Consider the following 16,333-nt stretch of genomic DNA (forward strand, 5'->3'; position numbering starts at 1 on the left):
CGGCTCCGCCAGCCTGGGTCCCAGAGTGTGGAAGGCAAGCAGCAGAGCCTTCAGGTGATCTGTGCTAGGTATGAACTTGTCTGAGTAAGATTTGGAGGTCATTTGTTACTGCAGCATAACTTAGTCCGCTCTGAGTGATACGTAGTGACTGACAGAGCTCTTTAACCATTAGACATAAGTTGGATGAGGCAGAGTATTAATAGCATATAAAGTGCGTATGCACAGCATACAATGAGCAACGTCGCATGCTTGTGTTTGCTTTTGGTTTATGGTTGGATTAAACCACTGATATAGCAAATTTGGAACTCACTCTTGGACTAAGAGTGATATATATTCAAGGAAAAAAAATGGCTGGTGATGTTTTCCTGTTGGAAACTTACGTTACAAAAGAAGAGGTGTTTGTTTTAGTTAACAATTATGGTGTGAGTCATGGTAAGGACTGGAAAATGTGTGTTGAAATCAGGATACATGGAAACTAGCTACGTAGGCACTGAGGAAAGGAGATGCCGTGACAATAAAAGAAGTTGCTTCTCGGCCGGGCGCAGTGGCTCACGCCTGTAATCCCAGCACTTTGGGAGGTCAAGGCGTGCATATCACGAGGTCAGGAGATCGAGACTATCGTGGCTAACACGGTGAAACCCTGTCTGTACTAAAAATACAAAAAATTAGCCTGGCGTGGTGGCACGTACCTGTAATCCCAGTTACTTGGGAGGCTGAGGCAGGAGAATCACTTGAACCCGGGAGGTGAAGGTTGCAGTGAGCCGAGATCATGCCACTGCACTCCAGCCTGATGACAGAACGAGACTCCATCTCAAAAAAAAAAAAGTTGTTTTTCAATGTCAGTCTTCTCACTACTTGGTATTCAACATTATACATATTAATTGTGATGCAATAATGAAGGAAGTACATTCAGATTGGAAATTAAAACGAAGCAACGCCTATTTGGTGTATATATACCTTCTGAGTGCATAGTGTGAAGGTATTGGCAGAATATAAAATTTATTTTCCACACAGACTGTTAGGATAAGGGGTACCCAAATGAGGATTTCAAAGTAGGAATGAGTGGTTGTGAGGTTTTTGTTGTTGTTGTTTGTTTATTTACTGTAGAGATGGGGATCTCACTTTGTTGCTCAGGCTGGTCTTGAGCTCCTGGGCTCAAGTGATCCACTCACCTTGGCCTCCCAAAGTGCTGGTATTACCGACGTGAGCTGCCACAGCCAGCTATTAGTGTGTGCGTGTGTTTTTTAAGGCATTATTACTGCGTGGCACTGATAATATCAGTTAAGGCCATTTAAATAGTATCAAGTGATTTGTCCATGTGGCATGTGGAATATCTTAGCAATATATTTGGCAATTCATGAGGATTGTTAGAGATGGACGCTGGATGCAGATGACTTAATTGCTAAGAATTTGACTCCTTTCAGATATTTGATGATTTTCTTCAATTACTAGAGGAAGAGAGTAGTGGCATGTTGTTGGGTACACAATACTTCAAAACTGTAACTGAAGGATGCCATGGAATTTGAAAAATTCCAAAACCCAATTCAAATAAAAACTGTGTTAGGAACCATTCAGTGCTACCTTCCAGCTTTTGAGTTTAATACACTCTTACTGCACTTCTAAATGTTCAGATGGATGCAGGGAGTACAGAACAGTTTCTCACCATAATCTATTTAGTTCTTCGTCAGGTGATTTCTGAAAGAGCCACCTAAAATTTCCTTCCGTCTGAATGGCCTGTAATTGTGAGCTAGGATTCTATGTTTTTGATATGCTTAGATTAACATTAAATTTACTTTTTAGTACTTTCATGACTTTTTAAAGTCCATGATCATCTGAAATTTATATTAGCATATCAAATGAAATTACACTCTAATTTTTTTTCCAAAAAGCCAGTTATTAGGTCATCCATCCTTTTCCTCATCGTTATGAACCGTGGATTTTATTGGATCCACACACACATGTGCGCCTATTTTTGGACTTTCTATTTCATTGATCTGTCTGTCTATCCCAGTCATAATTACTATAGTTTAAAAATACTGCTTCTGGAATAATAATCAAGTGAAAATGGATGAAAAGTTTTTTTAAAGATAATGAGAGAAATCTTACCTTAAAAATAACTTCAAAGTTATTATGAAGTATTTCATCTATCACTAGAAGATAATATATGCTGTATTATACATGCTTTACTTTCTTGCCCTCTGCAAGCCTGCACAGCTTTCTCTGTGTCAAAGCAACTCACATTGACTTCATTGTCTCTCTGATTGCTGCTTTTCTCTCCTTCCTTTCACTGCCGATCCGCCCCTGCTGCCATGGAACGTGCTCCTCTTTCCCTTAAATTCCTGTGTTATCTGGGTACACTGCACTCCCCAAAGAGAACTATTAAAAGTTATCAGTGACCTCCTTCGTGTCCTTCAAGTCTATTTCTGATCTTCAGCCTCCCGCACCTCCCTTATATAATGTTGCCCCATCAGCACACCCACCTTGGTACCCTCTCTCCACTATCTACCCTGGACCTCCTCTGACTTTCCTGCTGGGAACTTCTCTGCCTTCTTGCTTTTCCTGCATGTGTGCTGCCTGTACACACTTCACTTCAAGAGTGACTGGGGGCGCCTTGCACACATTCCTTAACCTTGCTCCCCGCCTCCTGTGGTTTGGATGTGGTTTGTTTGGTCTGGCCAAGTCTCCTGCTGAAATTTGATCCCCATTGTTGGAGGCGGGCCTGGTGAGAGGTGTTTGGGTCATAGGGACGGATCCCTCATGAATGGCTTGGTGCCATTCTCTCAGGAGTGGGTAACGTGTCATTCTTAGTTCCCAAGAGAATTGCTTGTTGAAAAGAGCCTGGCATCTTCTTTTCTCTTTCTTGCTCCATCTCTCATCATGGGACACACCGGTTCCCCTTCCTCTTCTGCCATGAGTGGAAGCTTCCTGAAGCCCTCACTAGAAGCAGATACTGGCACCGTGCTTCTTCTACAGCCTTTAGAACTGTGAGCTACATAAATCTCTTTCTTTATCAATTACCCAGTCTCAGACAACACAAACAGACTAAGACACCCCCAAACCCTGAGAGTATGAGTTGGTTTAGTTCACGTGGCTTGTGTTCATCAAGGACCAGCTGAACGTTTTCACAGCGTGGCCTACTGTCAGCTAACACCTTCCTGGTCTAACAGGAACTGCCCATCTTCCTGTGGTCTCCCAGAACAGCTCCTCTCCTTGACACTCCGATGGCACCATTGTCCCCAGCACCTCCAAGACATCTTCTGGATGTGCGTGAAAGGATCCCCTAGTTTACAAACCCTTACCACGTGATTTCTCCTCCTTCCACTCTACTGCCTCCACTAGCTTATTCTTCCTACTTCCTAAGTAGGTTCCATGGAGACTTTTATTAAAAGCTTTTCTGGCTTCCTGATCCCAACAGGATTAATCAAAATTTCTTACCTTGGCACCCAAGAACCCTGGTGTCAGTGCACAGACGTTGTTTGCAGCATCTGTACTCACTGCCACCCTGATTGATACTGAAGTCAACAGGATTTGGATTTCAAGCTGGACTTGGTCTCTCAGTGGCTATGTGGGCTTGGGCAGGTTATTCAGCCTCACTCTCATCAAAGACCTTGGGTGGCGTAAATGGGATTTCCTACATGTAGCCTGTATGTGTCAAACAATGAAGACCCTCCAGTGATCAAGGATCTTGCTTGTTGAACATAGACGCAGAACGTGGCTACACTGTACAACAGTAATGGTAACACCCCTGGACTTCAGAAGGTGAACAAAAGGGCTCCCCTCCCTTCCTTCTTCCATCTTCTCAGAGGTCAACACAGGGACCCTCCTTTGTTTCTTCTCTGCTCGTGGAGATCAACAAAGCGATTCTCTCTTCCTTTCTTCTTGGTCACCCCTTTTGACCCATTGGAGCTATTTATTTCTTGGCATCCCCAAAATGACCATTACATGTAATAGGTGTTCTGTAAGACTTTGCAAATGAATTGTTGCATGAGACCACCCATTCATTGTATAGAGAAAAGATCACTGAGAATGAACAGATCTTGGTTTAGGTTCAGATTTGCCCTATTCCGACTGCATCACATTCAACAACTATATAACCTTGCTAAGCTTTAGTGCCCTAAATTTTCATGGGGTGCTCTGGTCAGTGTTCAATAGCCGCACGTGGCTAGTGGCTATCATTCAGACAGATAAGACGTAGAATATTCCCATCATTGCAGAAAGCCCTATTGGACAGTGCTGATAGATAAAACACTACAAGAAGTGTGGTGTGTCTGCCAATAATGTCATTAAATACTATTTATGGGAAATGCCTAGAACAGAAGCTACACAGACAACAGAAACACTGCATTTGGCAGAGGAGACAGCCTCTGTCTCTAGATCACTCCAGTGTGTCCGTGGAACTCGATTAGTAGGGATTCAGACAAACAACTAAAAGACCCCATTGCAATCATCTGGGCTCATTGAATGATAGGAAAGAAGAGGAAAAGGCTATCTTGGAAAGGTAGCCCCACCTTACACAGGAGCCCCTAGTGTTCAGCCAAAGATACCAAGCAATTCTAAAAGATAATCTGAGGCTTCAAATGGGAAGTTATGGCTTTCAGGTTTTGTTTTGTTTTGTTTTGTTTTGTTTTTTGAGACGGAGTCTCGCTCTGTCGCCCAGGCTGGAGTGCAGTGGGGTGATCTCGGCTCACTGCAAGCTCCGCCTCCCGGGCTCGCTCCCATTCTCCTGTCTCAGCCTCCCGAGTAGTACTTTTAGCAGAGACGGGGTTTCACCGAGTTAGCCAGGATGGTCTCTATCTCCTGACTTCCTGATTCCCCCGCCTCGGCCTCCCAAAGTGCTGGGATTACAGGCGTGAGCCACCACACCTGGCCAGCTTTCAGGTTTTTAAGCTTCTTAATCGATGTAAGAAATCGAGCCTTCAGTCAAAAAGGCAAAGGGAGATGCATGGTATTTAGCTCAGGGAAAGAGACTGGGAGGCAATGTATAAGAGATTATAGCTTACCCCAACGAGGAGATATTATCAGATGATTGCCGGACCTCCAATTTCCCCAGATCCTCTTCAATATATTTCTATAATGTGTTACTTTTAACAAATGCCTTGGCTGGATTTGGCATTACCAGCCTTACCCTTAGTTCCTCGAGGGCAATACCTATGTCCATCTTTTCACTCTTCACAGCACAACCACAGTGCTCCTGCAGGACTTGAGATTCATGTCACTCCTTGCCTTAAAACCCTCCAAAGGGTTCCAGATCCCACTCGCACACCCAGGATTGGCTACATAATTTGAGGCGCCCAGTGCAAAATGGATATGCAGGGCTCTTTGTTCAAAAATTATTAAGAATTTCAAGGTGGGCTGGGCATGGTGGCTCACGCCTGTAATCCCAGCACTTTGGGAGGCCAGGGCGTGTGGATCACCTGAGGTTAGGAGTTTGAGACCAGCCCGGCCAACATGGTGAAACTCCATCTCTGCTAAAAATACAGAAATTAGTTAGTGTGGTGGCACGTGCCTGTAATTCCAGCTACTCAGGAGGCTGAGGCAGGAGAATCGCTGGAACCCAAGAGCCGGAGGTTGTAGTGAGCCGAGATCGTGCCACTACACTCCAGTCTGAGCAACAGAGCTAGTCTCCATCTCAAAAATAAATAAATAAATACATAGAATTTCAAGATGGTGAGAATAAAGCACTAAACCAAGCATAGACCCTTCTGAGTCTCACACCAATGAAGCTGGCCCTGCCCATACATAACTCCTATAGATAGCTACTCAAATTTTCAGGGCCTTTTAAAATGTGTTTCTCTCTATCTAGAACACCCATGGGGGCTCTCCCACTGCCATCGTGTTGCATATTGATTTCTCACCTTTCAGATAATTGCTTAAATGTCCCAACTTTGAAAAGCCTCCCAAGGCCCAAACACTCAAGTCCTTATAAATTCTCATAATTAACATAGTTCTTTGTATGATTATTGGTTGCCAATATAATCCACTGACTGTAAGCTCTATGAGGACAGACCCCATTTCTGTCTCATTCATCATATTATTTTCATGATCTCATAAAGCACTAGCACATAGAGGGTGTTCAGTAAAAATTTGCTTATTGAATCCGTGAATAAATGGATGAATTGCAATTTTCTACAGACCATCTCTTCAAAGGATTGGCAGGGGGGACAGGCGGAGGATGACTCTGGAGGTGAGCATACCACAATTCCCAGTCCAAATCCAGTTTCCAGCCTAGTGTCACTCAGGACACCTGATTCAACCAGCCCGAGAGCAGGGAGACAGTAAATCCAAAGATTTGGATCTATCTGTGTATTATTGGACCATCCTATTGTTCCTACTGGGTCTCAGTGTATTCTTCTCACTTGCCACTGAATTTGACTTGCTTATATATTTTTCAGGGAGTTTTATTGATTACGAAAAAAGACTTCATTAGATTATTCCTCAAAGTCTTACGGGTTTCCAAACTCTATTTTGAAAGACATAGCAATGGCTTCCAAAAGGCCAAGCAATGCAGCCTTTACAACTAAAAACATAAGCGTGTCTCATCTGACTGATAACAGTATTTAACTGAGGAGAGAGAGGCTATGACTGGGGGGTAGAGGTCAAAGAAGAGTTTAGCCTCATCTGTAATGTTTCATCATCTTAAAAGGGTAATATATTTCTATGTTGTCATACAATTTTATATAATATTAAGATATAAAATGTAAGTCATTTGCTATGCAGGTAATATGGACAGAGAAAAAAAGAAAAAAGTATATATAAATTAATATTATATATTTGCTTCACCTTCCTGGCCATAAAAAAATTAAAACTCAAATTCTTAAAAACAAGGATGCTATACCCAAAAATATCCATATATATGGATATACAGAAATAAATATATAGATATGGTTTAAATGTTAAAATAAGCAGCTGCCTTGATTATATCCATCACATAACTGACGCTACAGAGCTTCTCATTCTCATCATGGGATGGATTTTGTTGACTAGTATAATTCTCTAGTTGTTTTGATCTCTTTACTGAGCCAGAGTATTTCACTAATGCCAATCTGGTTATTAAATTTTAATTTGATATCTCTTCTACTCAAAATTACACTCTAACCGCGCAGTCTTCTGTAAAATCATGCAAAGGTAAAGAATCACAAGACTATGTGCCGTCAAGACCTTTTGTATTATCCATTTGGAATTTGTAGTAAGGCCCATGTCTTCGGCTCATGTGCCTCTTCCTCTGTTTGCCCAATTGACAGCTCAAATTTTGTGTTAGAGAATGTCAAGCTTCTTTTACTTTTTATGAATAGAATTAAGCTACACTATAATGCTGCTTTTATAGACATGAATGAACAGGTATTGCACTATGGGTTAGGTCATATTTCTTGATTTCTAACAACATATACTTTTAAAGTTAATTTTACAGGTCTAGGTCCCCCAGAATGACTCAATCTCCCATTTTCTATTGGACTGTACACTGGTGCTATAAATTAAAACCACATCATGTTACCTGTCCCAGCTGGTACATTCTTGCATCTCTGGGCCTCAGTTCATCTCAGGCCCAGTGTGGCCACCGACACTGCAATTTAAAGTATGAATAAAACAAACCTAAGCTCTAGGACTAAACTGGGGCACCCGTCTCTACTGTTATCCTTCTTAAGTTGCTTTGTAAAATAAGCATCTGAAGACATCATAGTATTATTTCAATCTCCAAGCCGGAGCTTTCTGTTTCTTACCAGGGTTTCAGTAACCTCAACAGCAGGGTACAGCAGTTCCAGCCACACAGGGCACATTCCAGAGCAGAATAGAGGCTCCCTCTTTAGTCTGGGCACACGTTCTTCAGGCCTGCTTATTTGAGGCCTGCTCTCTGCTCCCCTAAAACTCCTTGTTGTTTCTCCAACCCAGCAGCTGAAGTTCAGCTGCCACTGAACCTCACTGTTGTTTCTGTTATAGTAAAGTGCTACCAGGAAAGCTGAATAACCTTCGCTTATATCTCCTGGCTGGCCCCATAAGCATTTGAGCTTGCCATCCCCACTGTATAGCTTCTGAGGGTTTTAACACTAAAGCGCCCTGGGTTGTTTTGGCTCTCGTAGTCTTGGAAATACCTGAACCTCTGGGCTGGCTATTCTGTGCTTAGAGGGCCTTGCTTTGTCCCGTTTCCTAAATAGGTAAAAACTTTTTTTTTTTTTTTTTGAGATGGAGTTTCTCTCTTGTTACCGAGGCTGGAGTGTGATGGCACAATCTCCACTCACCACAACCTCCACCTCCCAGGTTCAAGCGATTCTCCTGCCTCAGCCTCCCGAGTAGCTGCAATTATAGGCATGCACCACCACACCTGGCTAATTTTGTATTTTTAATAGAGACGGGGTTTCTCCTTGTTGGTCAGGCTAGTCTCAAACTCCCGACCTCAAGTGGTCCGCCCACCTCGGCCTCCCAAAGTGCTGGGAATACAGGCGTAAGCCACTGCACCCGGCTGAAAACTATTTCATTTTAGCCTGCTATTTCTAGGGATGGGATGTGCTCAATTGCCTAGCCAGCACTACCTGTACTCTGGGGAACTAAACAGTCTGAATTTCAGAGTGGAAAATGACCATTCATGTTATAGTCCCTGCATTCAGCTGTTTCTTCTGGTTGGTGCATCAGTCAGGATAGGCTAGGTTAGGCTGCAGTAACAACTCCATAGTGTCCATGGCTTATGACTGCACGAATATATTTCTTTTGCATGTTGAATGGCTGCAGTGGGTCAGCAAGTAAGTTCTGTTTATTGTGGTGGCTCAGGGAATATCTCAAATGTTCTTGGTTGTCATGTCAAAAGGAAGAAAACTTTGGACAATCTCACACTGGCAATTAAATATGCAAATCTGAAGTGACTCACATCCCTTATGCTCAGTCACATGGATCCACTCATCCACAAGGGACTAAGGAGGTGGAATGCTGTAAATAGTTTAGTAGTCTAGGCCACTTATGGCTACCAGCGTTGGTTTTCAATGACAGAGTTCTGGAAATCAAATAACTGTACCTCACTCAATCTCTTCTAGCATCCTGTTGGCAATACCCATTGACATTGATGAGTTGTGGGACTAGCCTCCATATACCTTTTATCAAATTGTCAGGGAATGGTTTTCTCTATCTGAAAAAACAGAGTACATAGATACTCAGCTCTTATACTTAAATTCTACTTAAAGATAGAATCAAAGAAGTTTAGAGCTAAGACTTGGCAATACTATGGTAACATTTATTGTACTGATGGTATTGATTATTTATAATAAAATATTACACCTTCATGACTATCTGTTGGGATATTAAAACATTGGTTTTAAAATAATTTCCTTTAAAAACACAACTTTTGAGGATGTCTAATTCATTCTAAACAGCTTAGAAGAAGGCACTGTAGGATGATAGCAAAGAGCTTTGGAAGCAAGCTCATCTGAGTTTAACTCCTGACTCTGAAATGTGCCCCTGTTTGGCTTTGGGTTATTTTCCTTCCCTAAGTCTCAATTTTCCCATTTTAGAATATAAATAATTAAATGTATGTACCTTAGCCGTGATGTTGAAATAATACACATACAGTTGTTCTGCTCAGGAAAAGCTGGCTATCATTATCATTACATGTATCAATCTCAAGATAGGATCAATGACACAGAAGCTGGATGCCACTCATGTTTTAATTTTATACACATTTTCCAAAAGTAAAAATTTCTTAAATGCTTCTGTCCTCAGATCTAATTCCAATAATGCAATCATTTTACACATTTTTTGTTGTTGCTGAGAAGGGAACCACTGTCTGGGATTACTCTCCTCTCAGAGACCAATTAACAGTATAGGATGGGTAGTTAAGAGTTCACATCCTAGTATCAGCCAAGAGGACTCAGGAGATTGTCATGTTATATGATGGGATCATAGTAAGCACTCCACAAATGTTAGATGTCCTTCCTCTCCAGGAATTTGATTTCTGAGAATCCAGTGAAAACTTTAGTTGTCTATTGTCACGTAACAAATTACCTAAGAACTTAGTAGTTTAAGACAACAATCTATTATTTCTTGAGATTCTGTGGGTTGACTGAGCAGCCCTTCTCTCTCACATGGTATCAGCTGGGGCACTAGGAGAGTGGGAAGATCCCAAATGGCCTCACTCACATGGCTACCAGTTGGTGCCTGCCTAGCCTGAGAGCTCATCTAGGGCTGTTGGCTGGGGAGCCTCTCCATGGGCTGCTTAAGCTCCCTCACAGCATGGTGGACTCAGGCTAGTCAGATTTCTTACATGGCAGCTAGCTTCCAAAAGCAGAAGCTTCCAGGCCTTCTTAAAGCCTAGACATAGAATTGACACAGTGTTACTTCCATTGCACTCTATTGGTCCAAGTGATCACAGAGTCCGCCTATATTCAAGGAGGGAAGACTTCACAAGGACATGAGTATTTGGAGGCATGGTTATTTTCCCACAGGTATTTCCCACCAATATCTATGATATCTACCTTAGGGAACTGGGAAATTTGGTCGCCCCTTCCAGCATGGCTGCAAAGTACCAATATGTTAATCTTTCAGACTGTGCTACATGTGGTGCTCATGGGTGTTGTCTGTGGACCTGGCTTATGATTTTCCTCTCAGGTTGCCTGTCCTCCTCTCTCTTCAGGAGCCCCTGTCCTTGCTATACCCATGAAGAGCACTGGGGTTGAGAGATGAAGACAACCAGCTCGTTGCAAATAAATGGGTGGCCCTCAATACAGATATGGATTTTTACTATCAGAAAATGTGCAGTTTTGCTAAAGAGCATGTTCTTGGGCAAGCAGAGCATCATTTTTATGGAAGTAGGGAAGGCATTCTTATGTCTGAGTGACTGCAGGGCTAAAATGCCAAAGACGGGAATGTTGAAACTTAGTCCAAAGATTTCACATCACCTTAAAAATTAACCTTTACTTTACAGGGAGGGAAAAAAGTAATTGCAAAATAAAAGTTATTTTTATGGTTCCCACAGCCCTATGCATACACAAGGGGATATTATTTAGAATAGCTATGAAAAGCTCCCTGTTCCCAATAAGCTCTCCCCTCACTCTACCATGATGCCATCTGAGTTGTTCAGGAGTCATGGTGATGTATTTAGGGGTCTTTCCTTGCCAAAAGGAAAACGTGGGCTGCAGAAAGGGTCTCCTTCTAGCTCCTAGCAAAATTAGCAAATGGGTAGGTCCTATGGGAATGAACCAGAGGTCACAAGACACATCCTTCGAATGTTGAAAGCCAAGGATCTATCTGAGCTGAGAAAGAATTCAGAGCTGTTTAGAGAGAGGGATGAGGGAATGTATGCAGCCACTTCCCCATTCTGGATTCCCTGCAGATGGAACTGTCCCATTCTGTAGCCCAGGCTGGAGTGCAGTGGCATGATCATGGCTCACTACAGCCTTGACCTTCTGGGCACAAGTGATTCTCTCACCTCAGCCCCTCAAGTAGCTGGGACCACAGGTGTGTGCCACCATGCCTGGTTAATTTTTTTTATTTTGTAGAGAGATGGGGTCTCCCTATGTTGCCCAGGCTGGTCCTGAACTCTTGGCCTCAAGCAATCCTCCTGCCTCAGCCTCCCAAAATGCTGAAGTCCTAAAATTCTTAAACAGGACCACGCTTCTGAGCCTTGGAGCTCTTGGACTTCAGCAGGAGCCACACACCCACTTCATATGGCACTATCTGTTGACCTCTCAGGATCCTTCTCAACTCAACCTTCCAGATAAACATTCCCAGTGGTCTAGGACTGGCCCCCAAGGTGAATTGATTCACCATTCCTGGGGAAGAGATTGAGTATTGTTTATTTTCCCCATGAATGCATGAATACTTATCAGACCATATATATTAATATAGAGCTCAGATAATATCATCAGAGCACTCTGCATAGAAGGCTGGTCTTGGCAGTTGGTGCCAATGGTGAATCCAGCCCTGCTGCGAACAGTTTCAGGGCCAGGGCTAGAAGAGGGGAGGCTGCAAGGGAAGACTCGGGCACAGTGATAAGCAGCAGCTTCACCTCCTCCTTTGTGCTTTGGGTTAGCCCTGCATACAAAGGGAAGGAATCCGCCCGTTTCTGGTGCAAAACAAAAATTGTAACCTAAAATCAGACCCCACACTTCAGCTATTTACAGCATGAACTCAGGACTCAAAAGTGCCAGGTGAGGTGTTTATGACAACACTCTCCGGAGACATAAATGGAAATTACTAAAATTATAGGCGACTCGGTTATTTAGGGGCAATTACACACATTTCTAAATCTGAATGATGCTTGGGTAAGTGGAAGCCTTTGACATTCCAGCAGCCCTTCTTAAAGCCACATGATATTAAAGATAGTTTGGGCTTAAATAAATAAAGCCAGATCATGTGCCGGTATTTGTAGTCCTAAGATTCTTAAACAGGACCACGCTTCTGAGCCTTGGAGCTCTTGGACTTCAGCATTAGAATATTTACCCTCCTGGAGTAGCTGCAACATTTTAGATGAGAAACCAAATGTTTATTTGTGGAATTTAGCCTTGCCCACGGTTTACCAAAATAACAAAAAAACTTTTCTATGTCTGAATTACATTTCCTTCCCATCACAGTCTTGTAATGCCAGGAATATATATGCTTCAGTAAAAGGACTGCATAAGCATATATTCCTAAAAAAAAAAAAATACAGTTCATGAAAACAGTCAGAAATGTTTTACCCCAAACACATAACAAATAAGAAGCATGCTGAATTTATGTTTATTCCCACTATTGTCTAAAAGTCATAACTACCAACATTTGGTTACTCTCATTGCTAAAAATTTTAGTGGCATTTATATACCTTTGTTTCCATTAGAGGCAAAAACAGAACAACTAAACCTACAATTTGATTTCTAAAATGATATACTGAGACCACAGCACAACCCCAATACAAGCTTCTCATCTGGACGTCCACTCTTCTGGCATTCTGAGATGATTTGTGAAATTGACTAACCAAGGTCTTAAAACACTTTTAAGAAAACAGAGAGAGAGAGAAGGAAATGGAGTTGGGGTTAATGGACAGTGGTTAAGGCAGAGCAAGGAGAACACAAGGATACAGAGAGAAATGCTAATAAGAGAGAGAGACACAGAAGCGTGAGAAATAGGAGAGAAAAGAAAGAAAATCTTGCTCCCCTCCTGGTTCATCTTCCCATTTCAGAGCTCTCAGACCAAAAGGATTCAAAACTAGCATGCTTTCTACACCATCTAAACATACTTTCCAGGTGATTAAATGCCACTTTTAAACATACAAAAGAATTAGAATAAATTATAAATAAATTATCTTGGGATACAGAAGTGCTTTCTGAGCATAATTCCAAAGACATAAATCACACAGAAAACACTGACACATTTTTACTTGTGTACTTTAAAAAACCATAAACAAAATGTGAAGGTAAGTAACATATAAAGAATATATTGTCAGTACATAGGACGAAAGTGTCACATATGAAGAAATACAGTGGGCGAGGTGCCTGGAGAAGGGGGGCAGTGGGTGTTCAACTCCAGGTTCAGGGGCTGGAGGAACTGAGGAGTATCTCTGAGCATGGAAATGGCTTTATGAAAGCAATGCTCAAGTAATAAAAGTTTGAATTGGAGAGATGAGAGCGGAACAAAAAGAGACGTGCAGAACACATTATGAATTATGCATTATGAATCACAGCCAAGCTGGCCCTACCTACTATTGTTCCAAATGCACTCCGTATTTCTCTACCTTTGTTTTTGATCAAATTACCCCAACTACCTCATACCCAGTGGCCCTTCCCCTTCTTACTGTGGATCGTTTAAAGCAAAACTCAGAAACCACCTACTTCATGATTCCTGACTGCCTCAGAGAGAATACAGTCCTCCTTTCCAGCCCATTCAGATTACACACAAAATGACAAGAATCACACCAGTTATCCTTTTTACCTTCTCTATTAGATTGATTATATTTCTTCATATCCTTCCCATAACCCAGACGCCTAGTAAATAGTAGAAAATTAAGGTTTGGATGCAAACAAAAGGCTTTCCGAGACAGGAGGTTGGTACATTTCCATCAGCATAATCCTTTAATAAGTGACTATATTAGCATTCGGTTCAAATGCTGAGACAGTGCTCTGGCTCAGCCTTAACTTAGGGGTATCAAAACCGCACCCGGTGGGGTCCCTAGCAGAAACCGACCAGCCGGAGGGTGTTGGGGTAGCTCTTGCGCATGCTCATGCATTTTTCCTGGTCAATGTACAGGGAATTGGCTTTGACAGCCAGGTCATACTCGAGGGTGGCTTTGGTGTGGACCAGCGACTGCAGGGTGTCCTCTGCATCCCTCAGGCGCTGCTGCAGGGTCTGGATGGTGTCGTCAACCTCGTGTACCTCGTTAACAAGGCTACAGCATAAAGGAATCAGCATGGTTAGGTCAGCATGTAGCTTACGCAACTCCAAGTACATCACATTGTAACCAGCGATGCAAAGCTCACATTTTCTTTACTTTAGGATATACTTATCAGCAAATGAGAGGTGCGTGAAATTAATAAAATATAAAGAAATATAAAGAGAATGGTGACAATGAACCAATGGGAATATAGATGTCCCAGGAGATAGAAAAGGATTTCATAATTATAGAAAAATATCTAGACCATTTTAAAATCATTATGCCAAGGCAATTCTATAGTTTCACAGAAATTCACAACTGGAAAACGAATTTAGAGAGGTCACCAAGCCCAACTTCCTTGTTTTACAGACTAGGAAATAGAGCCCAGGGGTTCATAAGCTGTCCTCTCCATCGACACAGGGCCCACATGTGTTTGTAAGCTGTACCTGCTTATCCAGGAAGCTAAGAAGGAAATACAGCGCTTCAGTGGCCATAATAAGAAACTGGGTCCCATTTCCTGGCCCCATTCCCCTCTCAGCTCCTTGAGACAGAAGAGTAGAAGCAGAGACCCAGGAAGACCTAACTCATCATCTGCAGACACATCCTGGAATATGCTTGCAATTTCTCAGACCTCGAGGGCTTCACTCTTGCTGTCCCCTAAGCTCAGAATGCTCCTAACCCATTCTTCATCCCGCTAATTTATCCCATCCTCAAATCCTAGGTGAATTAACACTTCTTCCGGAAGTCCCTCCCTTAACCCGGAAACCATCAGCTGCCCAGTGTTGTGACTTCCAAAAGGACCAAGCCTTTTACGGCACTCAGGGTCTTCTGATTGTCTGCTTGCAACATCTGCTGTCCTTGCCCAGGGCTGCATCCACAGCCGCTCCTGCAAAAATACAGGTGTGCAAAAATTACTTATTGGGTGAAGACCAACTTTCATGCCCTAGGTGAAACGGAGGACGTCTTGGGAGGTAGAGAGTTGCCCAAGGTCTGAATCCATGGGACCTACTAAGAACAAGACCCAGACCCAAGGCAATAAAAAGGAAGGAAAGGCAGGACGGAGCCTGGAGCATTCGCTTCCAAGCCACTTGTAGGTGGCCTAAGAAGAGGAAGGCTATGGTGAAGGCCCCCACGCAGGCTGATTGAAGCAACAACAGGCCATGGGAACATATCCACGCTGTGCAACACCTTTCATCTTACAAGCTCTACTGTCTCCTGCTTTCCAATGGGGAGGGGAAGAATTAAAGTTTAAGTGCCAGTTTGGTTTTGTCTGGGGACGGTAAACACAAAACCTGAGAACTCATCAGAAAGCAAATTTCTTGTTATTGTTTAGGTCAAACTGAATGAAAAAAGAAAGGCTTTTTAAAGATCCCAGGGTATAAAATATCACTAGCAAAGAAATACATCTTCGGCGAGGCTGCCGCAGATGGCTGGTAATGGGATTTTTGATGGTGGATTGTTTAAAATCACACGGGGCCTGCCTCTTGTCTCCCACCCTCCCTGGCTTCAACAGGAACCCTGAACCCCAACGTAGGAAACAGAGCAGGATGATATATGTGTCTTTACTCCTTTCAGCCAAATACGAGTCTAGTGGAAATTTTATCTGGGAGGCAACATTTGAAAATATACATGTCAAAACATCAATGCTAAAAAAAAAAAACATCAAGAGATATAGAACGTAGGCAGTTAGAACACTTGTTTTCACACTGCTGCATGGACATAGCTAGGGAATAACATGCTTCCACTTCTCTCATCGTTAATTAGAAATATATTTTTCATCATCTTCAAGGCCCTATTTCACTCCCGGTTTCCTTGTTCTTGGCTGATTGCAGAGAGCTGTTCTGCTGCATATATATATGTGTGTGTGCATATATATATACATAAAGATTATTTAAGTAGAGCAGAGCCTGGTCTGTCTGGCCTGCCACCAAAAATGCCAAGAATGTTTAGAATCACTTTTGAAATAACTCGTTTAGAACATTTTTAAATAAAAGTAAGTCTTGAAATGAA

The 16,333-nt window shown here is 42.4% G+C and overlaps 1 protein-coding gene across 3 annotated transcripts in view; it reads right to left on the reverse strand.

The window, feature by feature from the left end:
• Positions 1-13,996: 13,996 nt before the first annotated feature.
• TEKT3 (tektin 3) overlaps positions 13,997-16,333 on the reverse strand; it is a 38,118-nt gene continuing 35,781 nt past the window's right edge. For 2 of the 3 annotated variants that reach the window (XM_019012940.4, XM_019012938.4), the window contains one exon: positions 13,997-14,338. In XM_019012940.4, coding sequence (XP_018868485.3) covers positions 14,122-14,338 — 217 coding nt within the window. In that variant the 3' untranslated portion in view covers positions 13,997-14,121. Of the gene's footprint in view, positions 15,210-16,333 lie in introns of all 3 variants that reach the window. The other variant, XM_063700638.1, reaches the window with a different exon arrangement.

This window comes from Gorilla gorilla, chromosome 19 (assembly GCF_029281585.2).
Source record: "Gorilla gorilla gorilla isolate KB3781 chromosome 19, NHGRI_mGorGor1-v2.1_pri, whole genome shotgun sequence".
In the NCBI taxonomy this organism is placed as follows: Eukaryota; Metazoa; Chordata; class Mammalia; order Primates; family Hominidae; genus Gorilla; species Gorilla gorilla.